Here is a 22556-nt window from a genome sequence, read left to right as displayed (position 1 = left end):
AAAAATATCTGTGAATTATGACGAATTTCTATCAAATGCCAAACAAAACCTTTCAACATGAATTGTATCTAGTCAAGTGATTACTATCAAGCTAATTTTCCGTGAGTAGCTTTATTTTGATGAGACGCCCAATAATTTCCTGTACGAAACTCTCGATTGTGGTAGCCAACAGAGGTAACAAGGATAAAAAATTTTGATTTGATGGTTTTCAAATATTTTTTAACTGCTACTGCAGTTCTTAAAAAATTAAAACAACTTTTTTTATTTTTTAACAACATGTTATAAATTACACAATTAACTTAAATAATAAAAACAATTATATGAGCATACTGAGCAGTTGCAGCTGAGTTGAGCAGTTTTTTTTTTTCTATCTTCATCAAAGTGTTACAATAAACGAATATAAATAAATTTAAATCTGGTTTCATTTGTCTATAACCTCTTCTCTGACACTGGTTGAACAGTTAATTCTGTTATCTAAAAAAAAAGATGATATAGGTAAATACCAACATTAAATTTAAACAATTTACCAATATATGATGAAAATCCATATTATTTAGTTAATAAAGTTATGTTGATTTACAAATCTGGCTTTTTCCCAAAAACATTTTCGACGAGCCTTTTTAAAAAAGTACATTTAAGAAATTTATAAAAGTACTAATTTTGAAACTTCTTTAGTAGAGAGTAAAATATCAAGGTCGGGTCATGACAATACCGTCACGTCATGGAGTAAGGCGACGATATTGGTATCTTTTAATATTGCCAAAGAAGTTTTACTTCTGACACATATGCTCGGCAAACACGCTCTTTTTTTACGTAGGAAAAATCACTTTTTCAAAATAAATGTCACAATAATAAAACCTCAAACTTACATTAACCACGGGTGGAGTGGAGAGTACATACAGCACTGTATCTGCGATGTGACTCGGCTCCAACATTGGCATATCCAGTTCAACGCCATCACGAAGCGCCATTTTGGTTCTTGTTAAACCGGGAGATATGCTCTAAAAAATGTAATGTATTAAATTGGTAATTTTCGTTTCTATTATTTCATAATAATCTTAACTAGCTGTGTCTCGTGGGTTAATCTGCGGACGAACCCACGTGTAAAATGAAGTATTTCTGTAGCTCATGTGTTATTCTGATGTTTATTATATCACTGTAAAGGTTCATCCAAATCCGACGATTACTTTTTAAGCCAATTCGTTAGAAACATACATAGGTACGTACACATCTTTCCTATTAATTATAATATTAGAATTGATTATAATTTAATTATTTATTTATTGGAAAATATTATGTATGTATGGCAGTTTTTTCATTATATTTATTAATATTAAGGATCTATAAAATACTATATTAGAAACTGTTATGTAAATTAATTCATACCGTAACTTTAATGCAGCTACCAAAATGGGCCAACTCGTTGAGAAGTGCTTTAGTGAATGCCGTGACTGCGTGCTTGCTCGCTGCATACACGTTCATGTCGGGTGAAAAAGGGATGTAGTGACCGGCTAAGCTAAAAAATAATATTCAATGTATTTTTTTTAAAGAAACCAAGCATTTTTTGTAAAATGCTTTTCCAAAATTTTTAGGGTTCCCAATCATAAATAGAAAAAACGGAACGCTTAAAGGATCACTTTTTTGTCCTTCGAACTATAAAAAATGCGTTTGTTTAGAACCCTCGGTGTGCGAATGCGACTCGCACTTGGCCAGTTTTTTATTTTGTCTAAGACTTTGTTCTAGGTCTGGCAAATAGGTACTGATAAAAATTATTGCCATTAATTTGAGAAAAAGTACCAAAAAAGCATCCAAAGGACGTTTTACCTGTTGATGTTGATAATATGACCATTAAAGTTCTGCTTCTTCATAGACGCGACTGCGTATCGAGTGCATAACATCATTCCCTTCACATTTACGTCCAGAATTGATATTACTTCGTTATTACTCATCGGAGTATCACCAACGTCTAAATTTTTTAGAAGAAAGCTTTAAATATAATTAATAAAAAATAAAGAGTCTCGCTACGTAAATTTCTTTTAAATTTCTCTTTTTACCCTATAAATTGATATTTAGCTTTATAGCATTAAAATTCTTTTGAATTTTTTAAAGAATAGATGGCGACACATATTAATTGAATACCGTCTCGTAATCTACTATTCATATAAGTCTAAAGTACCTTCCTGTATATCTTATACCTACTACGGAACCCTTCAATGTGCATTTTATGACACGCGCTTTTAATTACCTATATCTTCATAAAAATATGTTTATTTCACCTGTTATATGAGCTGGATAAATAACACCAGCACAGTTGACGAGCACGTGTATTCCACCGAAATTTTCTTCAATTGCCTTAAAAGTAGATGCGATATTTTCGGGCTTAGTGATATCGCATTCTAGAAGTGTTATGTTATAATTTGTTGATTTTAATTCCTGAAAATTAAGCATAAATTGTCACACAAACTATATGCAATATATGTAACTAACTAGGTAGTAACATTTAATTTTTGTTAAATATAAGTTTCCGTTTCGTTATTCTTCTAATTAACATCTAAAAAAGTTTCTAATATGATTTCGTACCTTTATAAAAAAGATTTTAAAATTATAATACATGTTCACTCACATCACCTATCGCCAAGCCCACAACTCGCAAGCCGGCATCAGCCAGCTTCATAGAGATGGCGGCCCCGATCCCGCTGCTGGCGCCAGTCACTACTGCTGTCTTGCCCGACCAACGCTCCATAGTTAAGCTATAGGTATATATTTATAAATAACTAACTGCTCACTCGGCTGAATTTTAGGGAAAAAAAGTATCCTATCCAGTAGTGCTCAACAGTTCACTTCAGTTCTAAATTGTCAACCAAATCAATTCAGCCGCTCTTGAGTTATAAACAGTGTAACTAACACGACTTTCCTTATATACAAGATATATGTAATACTTCTATTGTATGTATTATATTATTTATAAATAAAAAAACAATAATTTTGATATAGTTACCAAGTCCTTTTTATTAGAGTAGAATATCAAGTAAGTTATATGAACCTTTATATTACAATTTACAAGGTTAGGATAAGATTATGGAAAAAATAATATAACAAACAAGTTTAAAAAATATTACTTACTTGAGTTACAGTGCTTTATGAAAATTATTGAATATAATTTATACTTTGTATTGTTTGTTACCTCTTGATGAAACTGTATCGTATAGTTTAAACTTTGAAATAGAGCACACAATTCACTAGTTCCACTTTATTTATTTACTTTTATATAAGATTTTATAATAAAAACTACGACCGGTTTCCTAACATGTCCTGACGATGATTTATGAAACCGGTTCTCGAAAATCTAAACTTGGAAATTATTAAGTATTTACAATATAGATACATATAACCAAAACAACTATCAATCAATGACTGAAAACATGATCATTGCAAACAACAAAATTACATAATAATACATATGAGAATGAGATAAGATAAATAGCAGAACAATACTTATAAAATCAATTAGCATTGCCCTTGATCAATGAACTTGTCGATCAGTGATTATTGAAAAACTAGCTGTAGCCTGCGGTTTTACCCGCAGTGCTCCGTTCCTGTTGGTCTTGCGTGATGATATATAGCCTATAGCCTTCCTCGATAAATGGACTATCTAACACCGAAATAATTTTTCAAATCGGACCAGTTCCTGAGATTAGCGCGTTCAAACAAACGAACTCTTCAGCTTTATAATATTAGTATAGATAAGGTCAGACTAAAGTTGGAAGTACCCCAGTTCCTCTATAAAGTTAAGCAGCTTATGAGGGCTGACGAAAGCTTCAGTGAAGGACTCAGGAGGACCTAAGTAAATTCCATCAGTGGGCTGCCGTTCTCAGACGCCGCAGAGCATACATTGCTCTAAAATCTACATATCTAATTATATCTGGTAATCTATATTATATATATCTATATATGCGTATATCTAATTATATCCAAAACAAATGCACAATCATTTGCATAGACTCTTATTAATATAATAATTAATAAGTTACCACTGCCTTGTAATGTTACGTTTAGTTATAAAATTACACATTTCAAAATAAAACACCGTGTATATTTAAAATTGTATATTTGAAGATAAATGTATGTTAATAGAAAAATCTCCGCACTGCTCAACAAGGCTACAGTATGGTCGACTATATTACATCTACAACTAAACAACACGCTTCACGGATTCTCTTACGCACATAGGAACATTTTCACCTTATACTAACGAAACTATGGTTTTTGTAGTAATATTGATTTAAATTTTTATTTAAAACTGAAAAGTAGATCATCATATAGAACAACTATGGCCAAGTGTTTATATTACTTTTTTAAATATGTAATGCGCAATGCAGTTCAGGAGTCGGCGAATAATTCAAGTAGAGAAAATTTGTCGACACAATTCTTAATTTGAGTATTGCCTCCTACGTGCAGAAAATATTGTATCGGAAACGAAAGATTTTGCGCATAAATATTCACTCCAACTTATTGTAAACCAGCACTTATATTTTAATTGGAAAATATAAACACTTGATGTGATTTATTTTATTTCATACTGTATTACACTGATGCGACGACTTCACAAATTATTTCTTATTTCACAAATTTAAGTCGCTTTACAATAAAATTAGAAACAATGGTAGATACATCATACAACAGGTTCAAAACATACGATAAAGAAGATCTAGATATAATCAATATTATATTCACTTCTGACAGGCTCTTTCTTTTCTATTTCATTCTGCTTTGACCGAATTCGATCAATTTATATGTGAAACACAGTAAACTAATAATGATCATATAAAATCTATTAAATAATCAATTTTACTACAAAAACCACAGTCCACAAAAGGTATTCCTAATAATCTTTACTCTATAACTTATTTAATTTATCAACATGTGCTCTCTATTCAAATACCTTCTGTTAAAACTATTTATTATTCACTTCATACAATATGTACTTGCTGTTAATATTGCTATAGTTACAAATAAATGTATTATCATTGTTTTCTTAGACAAAGGCTATAATTAGTATAGTAAATATTTCATGAGCTCTTATACTAACTTTATTGAAAAATTAAATTTTTATGTTGCAATCATTTTTATATTGCAATTAAACCCAATATTTTGTATAAAATTATATAGATATATAATGTATAAACATAATTTACGTATCTATCTGGATACAATCTGCAATATAAACTGTCATACCTTTAACTGGTAAGAAAATTATATACACTCACCGGCACGGAATCTTGGCCACTGCAAATTTTTGGGTAAAATAACACTATTTCTTTTCTACTACAAAATTCAATAAAAATTTAATCAAAACTAGTTACTTGAATGTTTTTACTAACTTTTAGTAATAATTGGAAGTTTATAAGAAGTACTACCGCGTAGATATGAATTAAACAAGAATTTACGCTTTTCCTGTGAAATTTAAATGATTTCTTAAAAAATGCACAAAAATTAGAAAGAACGTTTCCATAAAAAAAAAATTAGCCTTTTAATATAGGGTGTTTCCTTCTCTTTCCTTAAAAACTGTTTGCATCCAGTCTGGCATACTCTAGAAGACATTTTTGATGTCCACTTGAGCTATAGTGTACCAAACGGCCCCAGCTGTATTTCTAAGCTCATCTAACATTGGTGCTGGTTTGGAATCGAACTTTATGTTTCTTTTAAGCATGTCCCAGATGTGTTCTATTGGATTAAGATCCGGGCTACGAGCTGGCCACTCCAATTTTTCAATAATAACCTCTTGAAGGTACTCTTATACGCATCGTACGACACGCGGACGTGCGTTATAGTGTATTAGTAGCAAATTTTCTTCACTGATAAACCTGTAATAGGGCTGAACATGTTCCTGGAGAATTTCCTCAATGTACCTGATCAAATTTAAGGCATTATCTACGATAACTAACTCCGTGCGAGCATCGGAACTTATACCTCCCCATACCAATATTGACCCTCAATGAAAAATCGCAGTTTGAGTGTGGTGATGGGTGAAAACCTCTCTTCTTGTCTCCTCTATACTGACTCTTGGCTATCAGAAGCTCGTAAAGTGCCTTAGCAGTCATCTGTGAACACCTCACGAGCGCACTGGCTGTGGGTCCAGTTTTCATGTTCTCGTGAAAAACGAAGACGTGCTTCTCTGTGATGTCTGAGGAGTTCTGGACGGCGTGCTGGTCTGCAAACCTTCAAATTTACTTCCTTCATTAGTCTTCTCACCGATTGCTCACTCACATTTTTTATCCTGGTGTTTTAGAGCCGGTGGCGTATCTCAAAAACTGTCAGAAAGCCATTTCTGAGTATCTCTTGAACAATAAACGGGTCTTCTCGAGCTGATGAGCACCTCACGCCTTCATTTTCTGGTCTGCACGTGTAGCTGCCAGTCTCTTGGTATCTTCTCCATGCATAGTGCACCGCTGAACGTGGTACGTACTCTACATTAGGTACTTTACGTTGCGGCAGTCATTGGTCTAACATTTTGATGGCCTGAGCAGGTCGTTCAGATGTTAACGGCATTTTTTATTGTTTGTTATGATCATTGACTACAGTACAACAATAACAATATCTTAAAACGTCATAAACGATATAAAAAAAGGTTAAAACGAACAATTCGTAACTTCGGCTTAACCGCACAAATCACAAATTTCGAGTAACTCTTAAAAAGTGGTAAAAGATTATCCTCAAACTTAATGATTTCTTACCATAAAATTAAACAAATAATATGTTAACATATCTGCATACAAAAAAATCGTGAAAAACACTTCAAACTTTTTTTATCGGCAAATTTGTAAGTGGCCAAGATTCCGTGCCGGTGAGTGTAGTTTTATGTTGTATAACATAAATAAATATTTACTGAAATAAATCATGTATAATCTGTATCTCTGTATGGAATAAGTATTTGAATACACTGGCGGACATATTTAAATACTGCCAATCGGTTAAAATCAGAACTGGAAAATATAATAAAAATAGTTCAAACTATTAAATTAGAGTTGAAGCTCATTATATTTAAATTTCTAACACCAAAAAATTATTCTCTCTATGGATTTCACTTTTATAAAACCAAGCCAAAAATGGAATATAAAAATTGAATATAATTCATATTATATTTTCCAATTTTCTAATTATAAATAGGTCCATCAGTGTACCCTGTAACCACACTCGACAATTCATATGGCAGTTAAAAAAAATTCTCTTACCCTACCCACATATTAAAACTCATTAAAGTATAAACTTAAAAACTCTCATACACAGATGTTTTTATAATTTATAGTACTGAATCTTTTTCTATATGTGAGAGTGTTAGAGAAGATAAGGCGTGGCAACAAATGATATATTTTTAGCCCTGTCTAACGACGTATATCATATCAATTTTTGACGTGACAACGTCTTATAATTCGATAGAGCCGGCTGCACGCACGAAAAAACATGACTCATGCGGCGTTACCACGCTCTGAGGCGTTCCATGTAAGGCTTGAAGTGCAAGCGAAAGCGCGGAACAAGCAATAAAGAAGCACAATCGGCCTTAAGACGTTGTCACGCTCAACTATCGTCAGTAAACCGACTTTACAGACAACCAATTTTTTTCCTAGTACAAAGTGTATTTGCTATTGATATTTTTTGCCATATGAACTTCCGAGTGCGCTAAAACATAATATTGTATATAATAAGTATGTGTGTTTATTTTACGACTGCTATATATAATATATTCCACTTACTTCGAATGTATCACCAATTTTTATATATATGTTACACCATAGAGTATTATTTACCTACATGATAAGTGCAAAGCGTGATTTTCAGCCTAAATATTTGTTTTCTTAATTAATCATTTTTTCTTAATAATAATTATTTATTCACAATTATCAACACTCCATTTATTCACTCCTTTATGTTATAAAATGCCAAATAATAATAATTTAGAGATCATTTGATAATAATACGAACATAGGAATTTGTTAAAAATTTAACTTTTTATTTCTTTGACTTACAGACAATCTAAGAACGTACTTTTCCTTATTATTGCGAATTTTTAATATACAGTGTAAAATTGAGATATATCGTCATCGTATACGATCCTAATCCTGAGTTGAAAAGGAAAGAGACAGGTATTATATTAGTTGCTTTTATAAATAAAATTTTCCATAGACACAAATTGCGAATTCCAGAGGATCAAAAGTCAACAATCGTAATATTAATCGCTTTAATAAGTTATAGTACGCTCTAGTTAAAAAAGATCTATATAAAGGCAAAAATATTCATTAGTTTTTTAAATAACAACATGAAACACCAAAATTTATAAATGTCATATTATATTCTAATGTAACTCAGTAATCAAAAATTAATAATTGACAAAAGTACATGATTTACATATTTTGTGTATATTATATGTAATTATGTTGAAACAAATAATAAAAGTACATGATTTACATATTTTGTGTATATTATATGTAATTATGTTGAAACAAATAATAAAAGTACATGATTTACATATTTTGTGTATATTATATGTAATTATGTTGAAACAAATAATAAAAGTACATGATTTACATATTTTGTGTATATAATATGTAATTATGTTAAAAAAATAATAAATTGCAATAATTTATATTTTAGTTTGAGTAATATTTTCACTTATATAAGACCTTTTTTCATCCCTACAACTATACCTCTTGATATTATTGTATTCTAAGACTTATTTACACTAGGCATAATAAAAAAAAATAGTGCATTAAAAAAATCTTGTACACAATTTTTAAACCGAGAGAATTATTGCACATCTCCATTAATAGGAATTTCGAATACCAAAAAATGTTTAATCAGTACAATTAATAGCAGTGATTTACTTATTTTATTTACACTGCATTTTACGATAAATCTAACAAAGGATAATATAAGCATGGTTTCCATGCCACTTCTATTTCATATATTCCGGCAAGTTTCTCTTAAACCTCTGATAATAATATAGTAGAAATAAAACTATACAAAAAGCTATATATAATAATATACTCTAAGTACATAGCCATTTGCACCGATTCGAGACGACATTGTCCCACTGCCGTTTGTAAATCCGATCCGATATGTTCCCGCAAAAATCGGAACGATATGTCGTCACGACTCCGTGTAAACGACCTTTAGTTGAATTCACAAACCGTTTCAAGACGTAACGGGGCGGAGAGACGATCCCATACTTTATATAACGGACACAATCTCAACCATAATACTGACTACTCTCTCGCTCGAACGCCATCCGATATTGCTTAGTCTATGAACCAGTCACTGAAACTCATTGGAACAAACTTTGCACTTTGAACTTCGTGACAAATTGGGGCTCTTCTTTTATTATTGGCACCTGAAACAAAATATTATTATTAAGATATAGTTCATGTTTTTAAATCTTAATCTAATATTATTTAAAATTATTATATTATAAAGGCGAAAGTTTGTAAGGATGTATGGATGTATGGATGTATGGATGGATGTATGGATGTTTGTTACTCTTTCACGTAAAAACTACTGAACCGATTACAATGAAATTTAGCACACATATAGAGGGTAACTTGGATTAACACATAGGATAGGTTTTACCCCGGAAATCCCACGGGAACGGGAACTATGCGGGTTTTCCTTTGAAAACGCGGGCGAAGCCGCGGGCGGAAATCTAGTATTTAGTATATTTTCCAAGAAGACATGTATTTTACTTTTTTATTACAATAAATCTTACCTCTTCATATTCTGATTGGTCACCGATATCGAGCGGATCCTTCATCATCTGTAAATAAACGTTTATGTTAATTTATATTCATATTGTCATATTAAGTAAATAATTTCGAATAGTTTTCATGGTATCAAAGACTAAAGGTGTGGAGAATGAATATAGTGGGTATTGAAAGTTGTGTACACACAATTGCTGTACATTCGGTGATGGTGTAGATTTGGGATCCTTTGCGTGCCTGTAAGTGTTTGCGATCGTTAGGGCGTGCTTGAATGCGTCCTTGTTTGCGTTCGTGTAAACGTTTATGTACCTTGGTAAAAAAATTGGACTTTGTAAGGAAACTTCGCTAATCAGCTGACCGATTTCCATACAAAGTCCAAATTTTTTTCTACAAATTCAGCAAAGTTGTAGAACAAGTGGTTCAGTTTCATGAGAAAAAGCTCCTGTCAAAATGCGTCTAACGTCTTACCAGTCACCCTGTATAATATGTACGTGAATACAAACTGAGTGAGTGCGCTCGTGTAGGTATTTTTCTATTAAGTGCACGTGTTTACACATACTGTGTGTGCACGTGTGTGTGTGGGTTTGTATTAGTAGCGTACGAAAATACGCGCGTGAGTAAACGTCTGTGTGCGTCTATACGCGTATGCGTATAGAGCGGGTATGTCTATACGCGTGCGTAATCGTCTGTATTGAGTGTGTGGAAGACGCGTGTTTTTTGCGTACGCGAGAGGTTGCGTGTATATGTGTGCGTACGTGTACACGTCCAGTACGCTGCTACACACATCAACAAAGTCTAGGAATACTTTGTTTTGTACAATATTAATATATATAAATCTCTCACCACTTAACCGATTATAATAAAATTAGCAGTGCAGTTCGGTCCAACTTGAGAGATAGAATAGTTTAAACATGTAGGTACCACGGGCGAAGCCGGGGCGGACCGCTAGTTATATAATAATTTTGACTAACGATACGAATAGATTCGTACGAATATCTAAAATACATTGAACCTTGGGCGGGCGGCCGCGCTTGGGCGGGCGGTGCGCGCTGGTGGCGAGCACGCGCAGCTGGTGCGCGCGCAGCAGGTGCTGGGTATACCTTGGGCGGGCGGCCGCGCTTGGGCGGGCGGTGCGCGCTGGTGGCGAGCACGCGCAGCTGGTGCGCGCGCAGCAGGTGCTGGGTATACCTTGGGCGGGCGGCCGCGCTTGGGCGGGCGGTGCGCGCTGGTGGCGAGCACGCGCAGCTGGTGCGCGCGCAGCAGGTGCTGGGTATACCTTGGGCGGGCGGCCGCGCTTGGGCGGGCGGTGCGCGCTGGTGGCGAGCACGCGCAGCTGGTGCGCGCGCAGCAGGTGCTGGGTATACCTTGGGCGGGCGGCCGCGCTTGGGCGGGCGGTGCGCGCTGGTGGCGAGCACGCGCAGCTGGTGCGCGCGCAGCAGGTGCTGGGTATACCTTGGGCGGGCGGCCGCGCTTGGGCGGGCGGTGCGCGCTGGTGGCGAGCACGCGCAGCTGGTGCGCGCGCAGCAGGTGCTGGGTATACCTTGGGCGGGCGGCCGCGCTTGGGCGGGCGGTGCGCGCTGGTGGCGAGCACGCGCAGCTGGTGCGCGCGCAGCAGGTGCTGGGTATACCTTGGGCGGGCGGCCGCGCTTGGGCGGGCGGTGCGCGCTGGTGGCGAGCACGCGCAGCTGGTGCGCGCGCAGCAGGTGCTGGGTATACCTTGGGCGGGCGGCCGCGCTTGGGCGGGCGGTGCGCGCTGGTGGCGAGCACGCGCAGCTGGTGCGCGCGCAGCAGGTGCTGGGTATACCTTGGGCGGGCGGCCGCGCTTGGGCGGGCGGTGCGCGCTGGTGGCGAGCACGCGCAGCTGGTGCGCGCGCAGCAGGTGCTGGGTATACCTTGGGCGGGCGGCCGCGCTTGGGCGGGCGGTGCGCGCTGGTGGCGAGCACGCGCAGCTGGTGCGCGCGCAGCAGGTGCTGGGTATACCTTGGGCGGGCGGCCGCGCTTGGGCGGGCGGTGCGCGCTGGTGGCGAGCACGCGCAGCTGGTGCGCGCGCAGCAGGTGCTGGGTATACCTTGGGCGGGCGGCCGCGCTTGGGCGGGCGGTGCGCGCTGGTGGCGAGCACGCGCAGCTGGTGCGCGCGCAGCAGGTGCTGGGTATACCTTGGGCGGGCGGCCGCGCTTGGGCGGGCGGTGCGCGCTGGTGGCGAGCACGCGCAGCTGGTGCGCGCGCAGCAGGTGCTGGGTATACCTTGGGCGGGCGGCCGCGCTTGGGCGGGCGGTGCGCGCTGGTGGCGAGCACGCGCAGCTGGTGCGCGCGCAGCAGGTGCTGGGTATACCTTGGGCGGGCGGCCGCGCTTGGGCGGGCGGTGCGCGCTGGTGGCGAGCACGCGCAGCTGGTGCGCGCGCAGCAGGTGCTGGGTATACCTTGGGCGGGCGGCCGCGCTTGGGCGGGCGGTGCGCGCTGGTGGCGAGCACGCGCAGCTGGTGCGCGCGCAGCAGGTGCTGGGTATACCTTGGGCGGGCGGCCGCGCTTGGGCGGGCGGTGCGCGCTGGTGGCGAGCACGCGCAGCTGGTGCGCGCGCAGCAGGTGCTCCGTGTGCTCGCGGGGCGACGACACCACCGCGCCGCACGACGCGAACACGCACTTGAACTGCACCTCTAAACAAACCACACACAATACACATTACACTTGGCCAATAATATGTTACTATTGCACTACAAGAATCGGTCAATAATTACCTATTTAAATTTAAAAGATCTTCAATGTTTTCTCAACGACGTTCTATTCAAATAAGCTCCTTATATCGTAGTAATAACGTTGAAATTCTATTGTATATGCTAATATGAAAACTCTGCCTAAAACACGCATAAGCAGAGTTATGCTTTGGACAATTTTCAAGTGCGCGTAATCGCTAATGCCCATCGGTAATAATGTGTGTTAAACATAGACAAACATAACTGGCATTGTAAATTAGTCTAGTGCAGGGGTTCCCAATCTTTTTCAGCTCGCGACGCAGTTTCATGTTTCATGTTAAGTATTCGCGAATATCGCGCAGATCGACTCACGGCGTCCTTCTTAACTTTGGGAACCCTTGGTCTAGTGAATTGTATCATATCAATCAATACAACTAGTATCTCATGCACTCACGCCCCGGTTCCCTGCATTATATCAAAACGAATAATACATTTCACAGTCACACTCGCAAACAGTCTAATTACAATATACTACCCGTTCGCTTCGAGTTGGCCGCTCCCACCCTTTCCGCTTCACCGCACCGCACTCCTAGCCAGACCCTGTTAGTACCGTCAGCAACGCTATCCCGTGCGCCCGTCCTTCACTAACATCGCTCCCGTTGTTTTTGGTTATGTTATTTGATCGTTTTGTTAAGTAATATTGTTAAGTTTTATACACAGAACGTCATAATTACTATGAAAACCAGTGTCGCCAAAATCACACATTTAAACCGATAATTATACAGTACACTACAAGTAATCTATGCCTTTGATTGGACAGCTTAATTTGAGTAAAAACTGACTTAGGTTATAAATTCAGCATTTCAATATGTACCCTAACGCACCATGTTACGGTTTATTTTAGTAGGGATGTTACCCTAGGTATATTAGCTGTTTTGTTTCTCATTGCACAGAAATTCCAAATTCGAAAACATCCAGCTACTCCACAACAGAGGGCGTTAGTTTTCGATAGATATAACTTTGAACCTCAACACATAGAGATAAGGTTGAAATTTGTGTCACTCAACATTAATGACATTAACCTGATATTTATCTGATGCTATGCCCCGAGGGATGTCAGCCTTGTTATCGATAATTATAATATTATCGATAATTATTAGGAAATCTATAAATAAATTGGACAAATGAAAGCTAAGGAAAAATAAAATAAATTTTAATATTTATAATGTTTGTCTTTTCTAAAGTATCGATACTGTCGATATGCGCCACAAGCATCACTAAAGCGACATTCGTTTGTTTATTGCAATAATATTCCAGAAAGTCTTGTTTGCTGTTCAATCTATAATAGTACTAATTTCTTACGGATTAAGGTTGATTTTGACTAGAAATTTGTATACAATTTTGACAAATTACAAGCGAAGTTATAACACAAAATATTATATTATGTAAAATAAATAAAAATAAGACTTACCGATGGTATGACATGCCTTCATTGATGATATTATTTCGTCTGCTATCATTTTTGCACTCTAATACCGAACAACACGTCCAAATTAATGAATAAATATGGAAAAAAGGTTTGACAGCTGACAACCGACTCGAATATTTTTCTGCGCACAACTGAGAGCAAGTTAGGTGATCTTACCTTACAAGTGACACGTGGGCCACGCCCACATCACACTTCTATCTATTTTAATGTTCTGTGGTTGTATAGGTTTTTTTTTACTGCTATAAGCGAGGAAATCGCTGAAGTAAGTAATTATACAAACTGTTTTTGTTATTTTATTTTTCGGAGTGTTATTATTTTTTTTGTCAACGGTACCAGTTGATGAGCCTGTGACGTCATTTTGTAACGGTCATCGACGGCCAACTCGAAGCGAACGGGTCTAAGTGAGTAGTCTAAGGGACTCACGCTCCGGTTCCTCATCCTCGTCGGTATGGAACTGCGCGATGTGTGCCTGCAGCAGCCGCTCGGTGGGCAGCTTCACGTCGCACATCGAGCACGCGAACCGCACGCGCACCGGGCTCTTCAGTGTGGAGTGGGCTTCTCGTCTGTTATGTGAAATGAAATGTAATATTATAATTTTATATTTCTGTATTTTGCATCGATTCCTCACAAAGAGCATAAATATGTGACATCAACTAGGAAGCAATAATATCTGACACAATTTTATTTTCAATTTAATATTGAATTAATACAAAATAAATATTTTTTTTATTTTAACTACATTGTTTTAAAACATTATTACCACATTAATTAATATGTGCCCTCGTTGTATACTACATATTGTATGTCTAGATATTCTACTAGCTTAACACCCGCGGCTTCGCCCGTGTTTTTAAAGAAAAACCCGCATAGTTTCCGTTCCTGTGGGATTTCCAGGATAAAAGCTCTAATAAGCGTTAATCCAAGTTACCTTCTATGTGTGTACCAAATTCCATTGTTTTGTCTTTTATTTGTGTGAAAGAGTAACTAGTAGATTTATTGTGATTCACAGGTAATAAGGGTTATTACTGTATGAGGTGATCCACTGTGATCTGCCGTGTGGCGTACAATTGATAAGTATAATGCAGTTACAATATGAACTACGGATGCAGTTCATACTTCCGATACGGAATCGGCGATAAAAGAATGTCCTTCATTCAGTATGGACTTTAGGTGCTTTGTAAATCAAACTTTAATGCATGCAAATATGGTTCTATTTATTTTGGTGTATACTGATCAACTATCTTAAATTAATTAAGTAATGTATTTTTTTTGTGTGTTTGTGAAAACATTTTATTGCAATGCTAATAAGCTTGATTTCCCTGTAATACATATTTGTTTCTTTTGAGTAGAATTTTAACGAACAAATTTGACGAAAAATTTAATTTCGTTACGATTGTTTATTTAGTTACTTTTAATGTTTGAAGAGTACACATAATACAACAGCACAACAAGGAATATGTGAAATACTTTTTCCTAATTAAAAATTCATATATGTAGTTAACTATATTACCTGTGTGCATACATATGATTCCGTTGAGAAAATCTCTCTCCGCATATAGGACACTGGTACGAGTTCTCCAATGGGCGACCCGATAGATGTCGTTTGCGATGTTGGTTCAGATTTGTTACCTGTCAATATTAAATAAGGGTATTAAATATTTAGGTAAATAAAATAAAATTCATTATTTTCCCGAGGCCCAAATGGCTCAAAGTAAAAATATGCTTTGAATTGTGAACGAAAAATGTATAAACTAAGAAATATCGTATTACGCATTTTACTTTAAATGGCACATTACATTTTTATTTTTCAGCTAAACGTGTCTAAATTAGTAACATTATCATTATAGTACATTTTATTCCAAATCATTTCAATCGAAACCAAGTGGATATTACATAAATGGGATATAAGGTAGAATCATAGAAATCTAAATAACAAGACACTAGAAGTCGTAAGCGTGCGTGACCTTGTCGCCACTCAGGTGATTTGCACATCACCAGTGCATTCGTCACTGTTCAGTTGCTCTGGAGACGTATGAGTGTATACATGGTGTGTTTCAGCAATTCCCATTGCGGAAATTCTTCCACAAGTTGTAATTATACTTATAAAGGAATAATATTTCATCGGAAAATATTTTTTTTAGAAATAATGCCGTTTTTCCTTAAAATTATAGAATATTTACAAGTATTACGAGTGTCACCATAGTAATCGAAATAACAATGAATGACACAGTCGACCATTCTTATTATCACGTTTGTTCGTATTGGAGCAAAAAGTCTCATATACTTAGGGATGTTATTCTAAAATAAACCGTAAATTCGTGCGTTAGGATACATATTCAAAAGCTTAATTTAATAGATAAGTTAGTTTTCACTAAAATCAAGCTGTCCAATAAAAGGCATAGTTTACTTGTGTGTACTGTTTAGCTTTCGGTTTGAATGTGTTGATTTTGGCGACAGCGGTTTTCATACGAATTATGACATTATAGCCCTTCTATGTGTCTTGTTATTTAGATTTCTATGGGTAGAATAAATGTTAATATAGGTACCTGTGCATAAGCTTTGTCACAACCAGGCTCGGGACAAACGAAGGGCCTCTCTCCCGTGTGAAGTCGAACATGATTGTTTAAATTTGTTACCTATAACAAAATATATTCTATCTTACCACAAAATAAACTTTAGAGAGGTTTTAACTTTAAACGCGGGTTCTCTTTAATCTGGTTTTGTCGTATTTCACATAGACAACTATTAATATTAATTATAAAAAATGTAGTGGTAAGTAGTAAGTAAGGTGGTAAATGTTAAAAATACTATGTAATGACGATTCGAAAGTGCTATTAAATAGTAGTCTAATTGAATAAATGAATGTTTGAGTTTGAGTTTGAGTTTATAATAGTGACAGATCCCTGGTTTAAAGTGAGACTGTGTTTAATTTGTTTTGTGGCAAGACCATAAGATGTTATACTAATTAGTTATTTCGGGCATCTAAAAACTTACCATATTAATGTGGATAAATTCAGACATAATTTATTTTAAAAATAAAATATTTACCTAAGGTATTCTATGCTTGTATGCCTTCATAATACCTTGTAATATAAGAGCCCACGACGGCCAGACTTTCCTTTCTTTCGGAAAGTTGAAAGTTTCTCTGTATATGTCTCCTATACAGATAAGAACGACCAGCGACTATCAAGTTTGGGTTGTGGTTACTTTGGCAAGAAACAGGTAGTGAAGGTGTATAAAATAGTACCTAACTTTCATTATAGTTTAAAAGCTAAATTTTATATATGTTACTTGGGGACCTATAAAAAGACATTACCTTAAGAGCCAGACAGTTTTCATGGTTCTTACATCTAGCCAGACACATTTAAAAAATAACTAACATATCATCAAATTCACATAACTACCTAAAAGCGTAACAAATATGAAATAACCCACTAAAACATTAGTTAACTATAATTATTAAAAAAATAAAAGAATAATATATAAGTAATAAAGTTATTACTTATCTTTTACTTAGACTTATGTTGATGGAATTTCACGTATCCCGATGACTTTTTTATTGTGTCATCGAGATACGTGAAATTTCATCAACATAAACCCCCGTAAAAGATAAGTAATAACTTTATTACTTATATATTATTCTTTTATTTTTTTAATAATTATTGTTAACTAATGTTTTAGTGGGTTATTTCATATTTGTTACGCTTTTAGGTAGTTATGTGAATTTGATGATATGTTAGTTATTTTTTAAATGTGTCTGGCTAGATGTAAGAACCATGAAAACTGTCTGGCTCTTAAGGTAATGTCTTTTTATAGGTCCCCAAGTAACATATATAAAATTTAGCTTTTAAACTATAATGAAAGTTAGGTACTATTTTATACACCTTCACTACCTGTTTCTTGCCAAAGTAACCACAACCCAAACTTGATAGTCGCTGGTCGTTCTTATCTGTATAGGAGACATATACAGAGAAACTTTCAACTTTCCGAAAGAAAGGAAAGTCTGGCCGTCGTGGGCTCTTGATCTATTGTACAATATTAAGAGGTACCAATATTGGCGCGGTAACGTATTTCTATTTTACATTTACATATTTACAAATTTCAGCATGACTTAGCAGTTATACCTGATATTTTTAGATTCAGTTTTTGTATTTTAAACAAATATAAAACTTAAATACAAGGCCTTAGTGACTCATAAAATTCTAAGAAAATTTTAAAGTAGGTACCTACACATTTTAGACCGTTAGACTACACATATAATATTTTACATGCATGACTCAACAGAACAAATCTATTCAAATCACGAAAGTTCTTCAAATACCTCACATTTTATTGAAAATAGTATATCTCAGTATATAATATAATAGATGTAGATTATCACATATTTTTAACCAATAAAAAAGTGGAATGAAAAATAAACGAAAGTATAAAATACATAGTTACATAGCTCATCAAAACAAGGTACGCCACAGCCCACAGGTAAGTTTAGTTCTTTACAAAATATAATTTCATATAGGTGCATAAAATAATTCGTAAATAATATAGCATGTTTTTATTTTATTTTACTCACTTGGGTAAAGGCTTTGCCACATTCCTGACATTTATAAGGTCGCTCATTGGTGTGGATACGCAGGTGTGCTCGCAAATTGTTCGACTGCGAGAACGCTGTAAAAACAATATATTATTACAAAAATTATAAGAACAAGGAAAATCAGAGTCTTGAATATATTAAGTAATTGTCAAAAGTAAATTTTAAGCATCTACCTTTACATTATTATTTAAATTTTTAATGTAATATACTAATATGACTGTATACTAATTTGTTATAAGTAATTTCTTCTATTATGTTCTTGAAACCCTGTAGTTCCAACAGGTTTATGTAGAACTTTAGGAGTAACTTAAATTGACTTTTTTTAAAAGTTACCCGCAAAAATCAAACAACGCGTAAATTTTTTTTGTCCTCAAGTTTTATAATAGGTACCTCTCAGTGCACAAATTTCTAGTTTCTAGGGTTTCAAACTGAAAATTGATTATTTAACTAATACAAACCTTTATTACAGAACGTGCACATGAACCGTCTCTCGGCGCGATGGTTCCGCATGTGATTTTGCAACTGCATATTTTTCTGGAATGACTTGTGACAGACATTACACTGATAATTTCCATAATTTTGATCCTGAAAATAACACGCCCTACATTGTTCTCCCAGAATATTAAATATTTCAACTAAATTCATGAAATGTTTTATACGATTTTGAAGATAATCTCAATAATATTAGTAAACATGTTAGTGATATCACATGAAACAAAATATAGTGATAGTATGAAACAAAAACATTTTAAAATTAAGTCCACTATCATATGAGTGATACCAGATTTTTGTATTTCTTATAAGACCTAAAATTTACATTCGCGCTAGTCTATCAGAGCTGACCTTATAATTACATTGATAATTTTCCTCATAATATTAATTTAAGTTTTAATTTAATTAAAACTATGTATAGACATAATAAATCATATTTAAAAAAAGCAAGTGTCTTATTCAACACATTATTTATTTTATTTTACCTTTCTGAATTATTTTACTGTCTAAAAATAAACTATGTATATAAATAGCATCATAAAAACATGTGATATAAACATAATGAATTGGAAAACAAGTTTTACAGACATCAAGAGCTATTTATAAAAATATCAGTAAAAAATGACAATATCCAAAACACAGACTCAATCATGTTGAGGAAAATGAGGAATAAAATCAAAGTTTATGTCTATAAATTAAATTAATAACAGAGAAACCACTATAACATATAATTATTAAATCTAAATTCTTAATAATATTTTTAACTAATAAAATACCACCAAAATAGCTTGGCCAGACGGACATATTATTATATTCATAATATGGAGCAATAAATGAATCTTGTTCTTAGTTTATTTTTATATCTTTTACTAGTATACTATTTACCTCATCATTATTAGACGATTGTTCTGAAGTGCCTTGATCGTTGTCTCCTATGGTCACTTCTGGCACAAGCGGCTGGCATTTGAAACAGGCATACACCCCATCCTTGCCAGTTTCGAATAGTTGCTGAAATTAAATACACATTATATAGAGAAGTTATTTTAATTGACAAAGGGTGGTCTGGAGTGTTTTAGTTAGATAAACAAACTGAGGTCTGGCTGGTTAGTGTCAGCTACTTACTAATAGGGAAAATTAAGAATGAATTCAATCTAATTGGACAATCATATGAGAATATGACTAATTAATTTGCGATGAATTTCACAGTACTAAAAGTAAAACATATTATACCTCTTCTGTTCTTCACTATAATAAATTGGATACAGTTTTAAGGCTAATTCAGAGGTCATAAATTGTCACCGTCTTCGAGATAAAGTATTTGTATAGCCGATAAAGGCATAGGCATAAAAAGGCATAGTAACTGTTATATATTTCAATTAAGTATATTTTATTTAATAGTGAACCGATTTCAATGCTCAATTCTTTTTTTACTTGAAAAGTGGTGCCTTCTGGTTGGTCTCATTTAAATTTTGTCTAGTTCTGACAATTGGAAAACAATTTTTTTTTATGAGTATTTATTATTAACCCATTGAGCCCCAAGCGGCCCGATCGGTCCCAGGATTTTCTATTGTGTCTGTGGTTCCGGGGCCTGAGTTTTTAAATAAAATGTAAAATTTGCTTCATTAATTTTTTGGGCAAATTTAATGGTTCCTTCATAATGATATACATGATGAAGGAATATTAAAAAATATTATACTTATAATATACTTAAAATGATTATAATTTTTATAAGTAGGTATCTTCTCTTGCAACTAACTTTACATGGAATATTTTTTTAAGATGAGTTTCATAAAATTATATGAGTATACATGTGATTTCATAAAAATAAATCTTAACAAAAAGTAAATAAATGAGATAAATTAACTATATAAAAATACGAGAAACTACGGTTTTCGTAAACTTTGATGCCTTTCTGATCGTTAAAATAAAGCCATAATTCTCAATACCAACTGATATAGAACGCAGAGAACTAACATTCAGCAATCAAAGAAAAAAATAAACACTAAAGTTTTTATGCGGCGCGGAGCCAGACGTAAAAAAAACTGAGCGACGGTCGAGGTAAATAAAAAAAATAAGGCGGGCTGGTTTCGAACTAAGTTTTTTTGTTTTAATTGGTCAAGAAGATTGTGAAAAAGTAATGCTAGCGTTATAATTGTGCAAGTGCAATAGTTTTTGATTAATATCTTCTGGAAATACGATTTAGAATGTTATTTTTATAACTATCACGCAATGAAAACAAAAAATATTGACCGCATACGGCACGGCATACTTATCATATATGCACAAATCTACATACCTCTGCTGGCTTTAAACATATTCCACATTTATCCATTATTGAAACACTTTTTTCCTCTTGAAAAACATAAATAAACAATTATTTTTCGATAAAATGAAATACTTTTACAATTTGACGACAAGTCGTCGGAAAAGGGGACAAGAAGATGCGGGGTGGGGCACAGGCAACACCACAGATAATGCCATTGCAAAGTTTGTTACGGTTTAGAATTTAGATTTTAGAATTTATCTAAAACTTTGTAGAGCAATATTCAAGAATCAATTATAATTGACTATAATCTTAAATTTAGATATACTGTAAAGATTTATGGAAGATTAGAAGTGATGTATAACACCTTAGAGCGTTTTCACATTATCCGATCCGATATCGGATATCGGACGCCGATAGCCGATATCCGATATCGGATACAATTTTCCCTTTCACATTGTCCGATAAAATCCTTCCGATATTATCATGAGTGTTGCCAGAAATTTTTAGAGAAAACTAAACTAAGTTGCCAGTTGATAAAAAAAGGTATAATTAAAAAAAAATCAAATGATAGATCATATCATAAAATTAAAACCTTCAATTGTTGTCATCACCATAATTAAATAATTCTTATTCTTTTAATAATATTAACAATAACAAGTATCCTACTTGTAAGAAATAGCTCTGTATAGAATTGGCGGAATTGGCTCTCTAATTGGCGCATGCTGTGTTAACCTGTAATTATTTGTTACTTTATCGCAAGAACTATATGTTATGTAAAATTTATATTTAAGAATCATTGTAAACAAATGTTGGTTGACCAAATAAATAAAATAAAATAAAATATGTATTTTTAACAAGACGTACCTAGTCATTTAGTCATTTTTTCACTGTATACATTTATAAAAGTTCATGTAGTACCTATGATAAATTTATTAAGTGATACAATCTTTGTTCACATTTTCTATCCTTTTTCTTATTACACTGTAAATAATATTGTCACCCGTTAAAATATATATTTTATAATATGATTGTTATAATTTCCTGTAATTAAAGATACATAAATTATTTTAGTGTCGCAATTATTTTAGAACTAAGAGTTTTCAAATATTATTGGTTGTTAATTCAAAATAAAAACAAAATCGGTGTGAAATCTCCTCCTTTTTTTGAAGTCGGTTAAAAACAAAGCACTCAATGACAACAATACAATAAATAGCACAACCACAGAGCACAACCAATATCCGAGTAGGAGGAGGAGCGAGGCAGAATGAGTTAAAATAAA

General features: G+C 35.0%; 2 protein-coding genes across 4 annotated transcripts; both read right to left on the bottom strand.

The window, feature by feature from the left end:
- Positions 1-368: 368 nt before the first annotated feature.
- LOC149899226 (farnesol dehydrogenase-like) lies at positions 369-3372 on the bottom strand. Its single transcript, XM_090114697.1, has 7 exons — positions 3124-3372; positions 2624-2750; positions 2277-2433; positions 1825-1966; positions 1387-1516; positions 870-1001; positions 369-474 (listed from the first exon to the last, which is right to left on the bottom strand). Exons 2-7 carry the CDS (start codon positions 2741-2743, stop codon positions 430-432), a joined length of 726 nt encoding a protein of 241 aa, XP_089970823.1. The 5' UTR covers positions 2744-2750; positions 3124-3372; the 3' UTR covers positions 369-429.
- A 5140-nt stretch (positions 3373-8512) lies between these two features.
- Positions 8513-21456, bottom strand: LOC149899225 (uncharacterized). Of its 3 annotated transcripts, none has more exons than XM_090114470.1 (10): positions 21308-21456; positions 19897-20019; positions 18978-19104; positions 18499-18593; positions 16475-16564; positions 15439-15557; positions 14352-14491; positions 12258-12403; positions 9758-9805; positions 8513-9385 (listed from the first exon to the last, which is right to left on the bottom strand). In XM_090114470.1, the coding sequence occupies exons 1-10, from the start codon at positions 21341-21343 to the stop codon at positions 9320-9322; spliced, it is 990 nt and encodes a 329-aa protein (XP_089970596.1). In that variant the 5' UTR covers positions 21344-21456; the 3' UTR covers positions 8513-9319. The 3 variants fall into 3 exon arrangements, with proteins under 3 accessions (XP_089970596.1, XP_089970597.1, XP_089970598.1); XM_090114471.1 differs by having other exon boundaries at positions 18978-19062; XM_090114472.1 differs by having other exon boundaries at positions 18978-19053.
- Positions 21457-22556: the final 1100 nt, after the last annotated feature.

The sequence above is a fragment of the Colias eurytheme genome, chromosome 21 (genome assembly GCF_061535395.1).
Source record: "Colias eurytheme isolate Ceu_HAF_F1 chromosome 21, ilColEury1 Martin Lab GWU primary, whole genome shotgun sequence".
NCBI classification, from domain to species: domain Eukaryota; kingdom Metazoa; phylum Arthropoda; class Insecta; order Lepidoptera; family Pieridae; genus Colias; species Colias eurytheme.
Note: the sequence above shows the minus strand (reverse complement) of the source record. Positions and strands in the feature narration are given on the sequence as shown.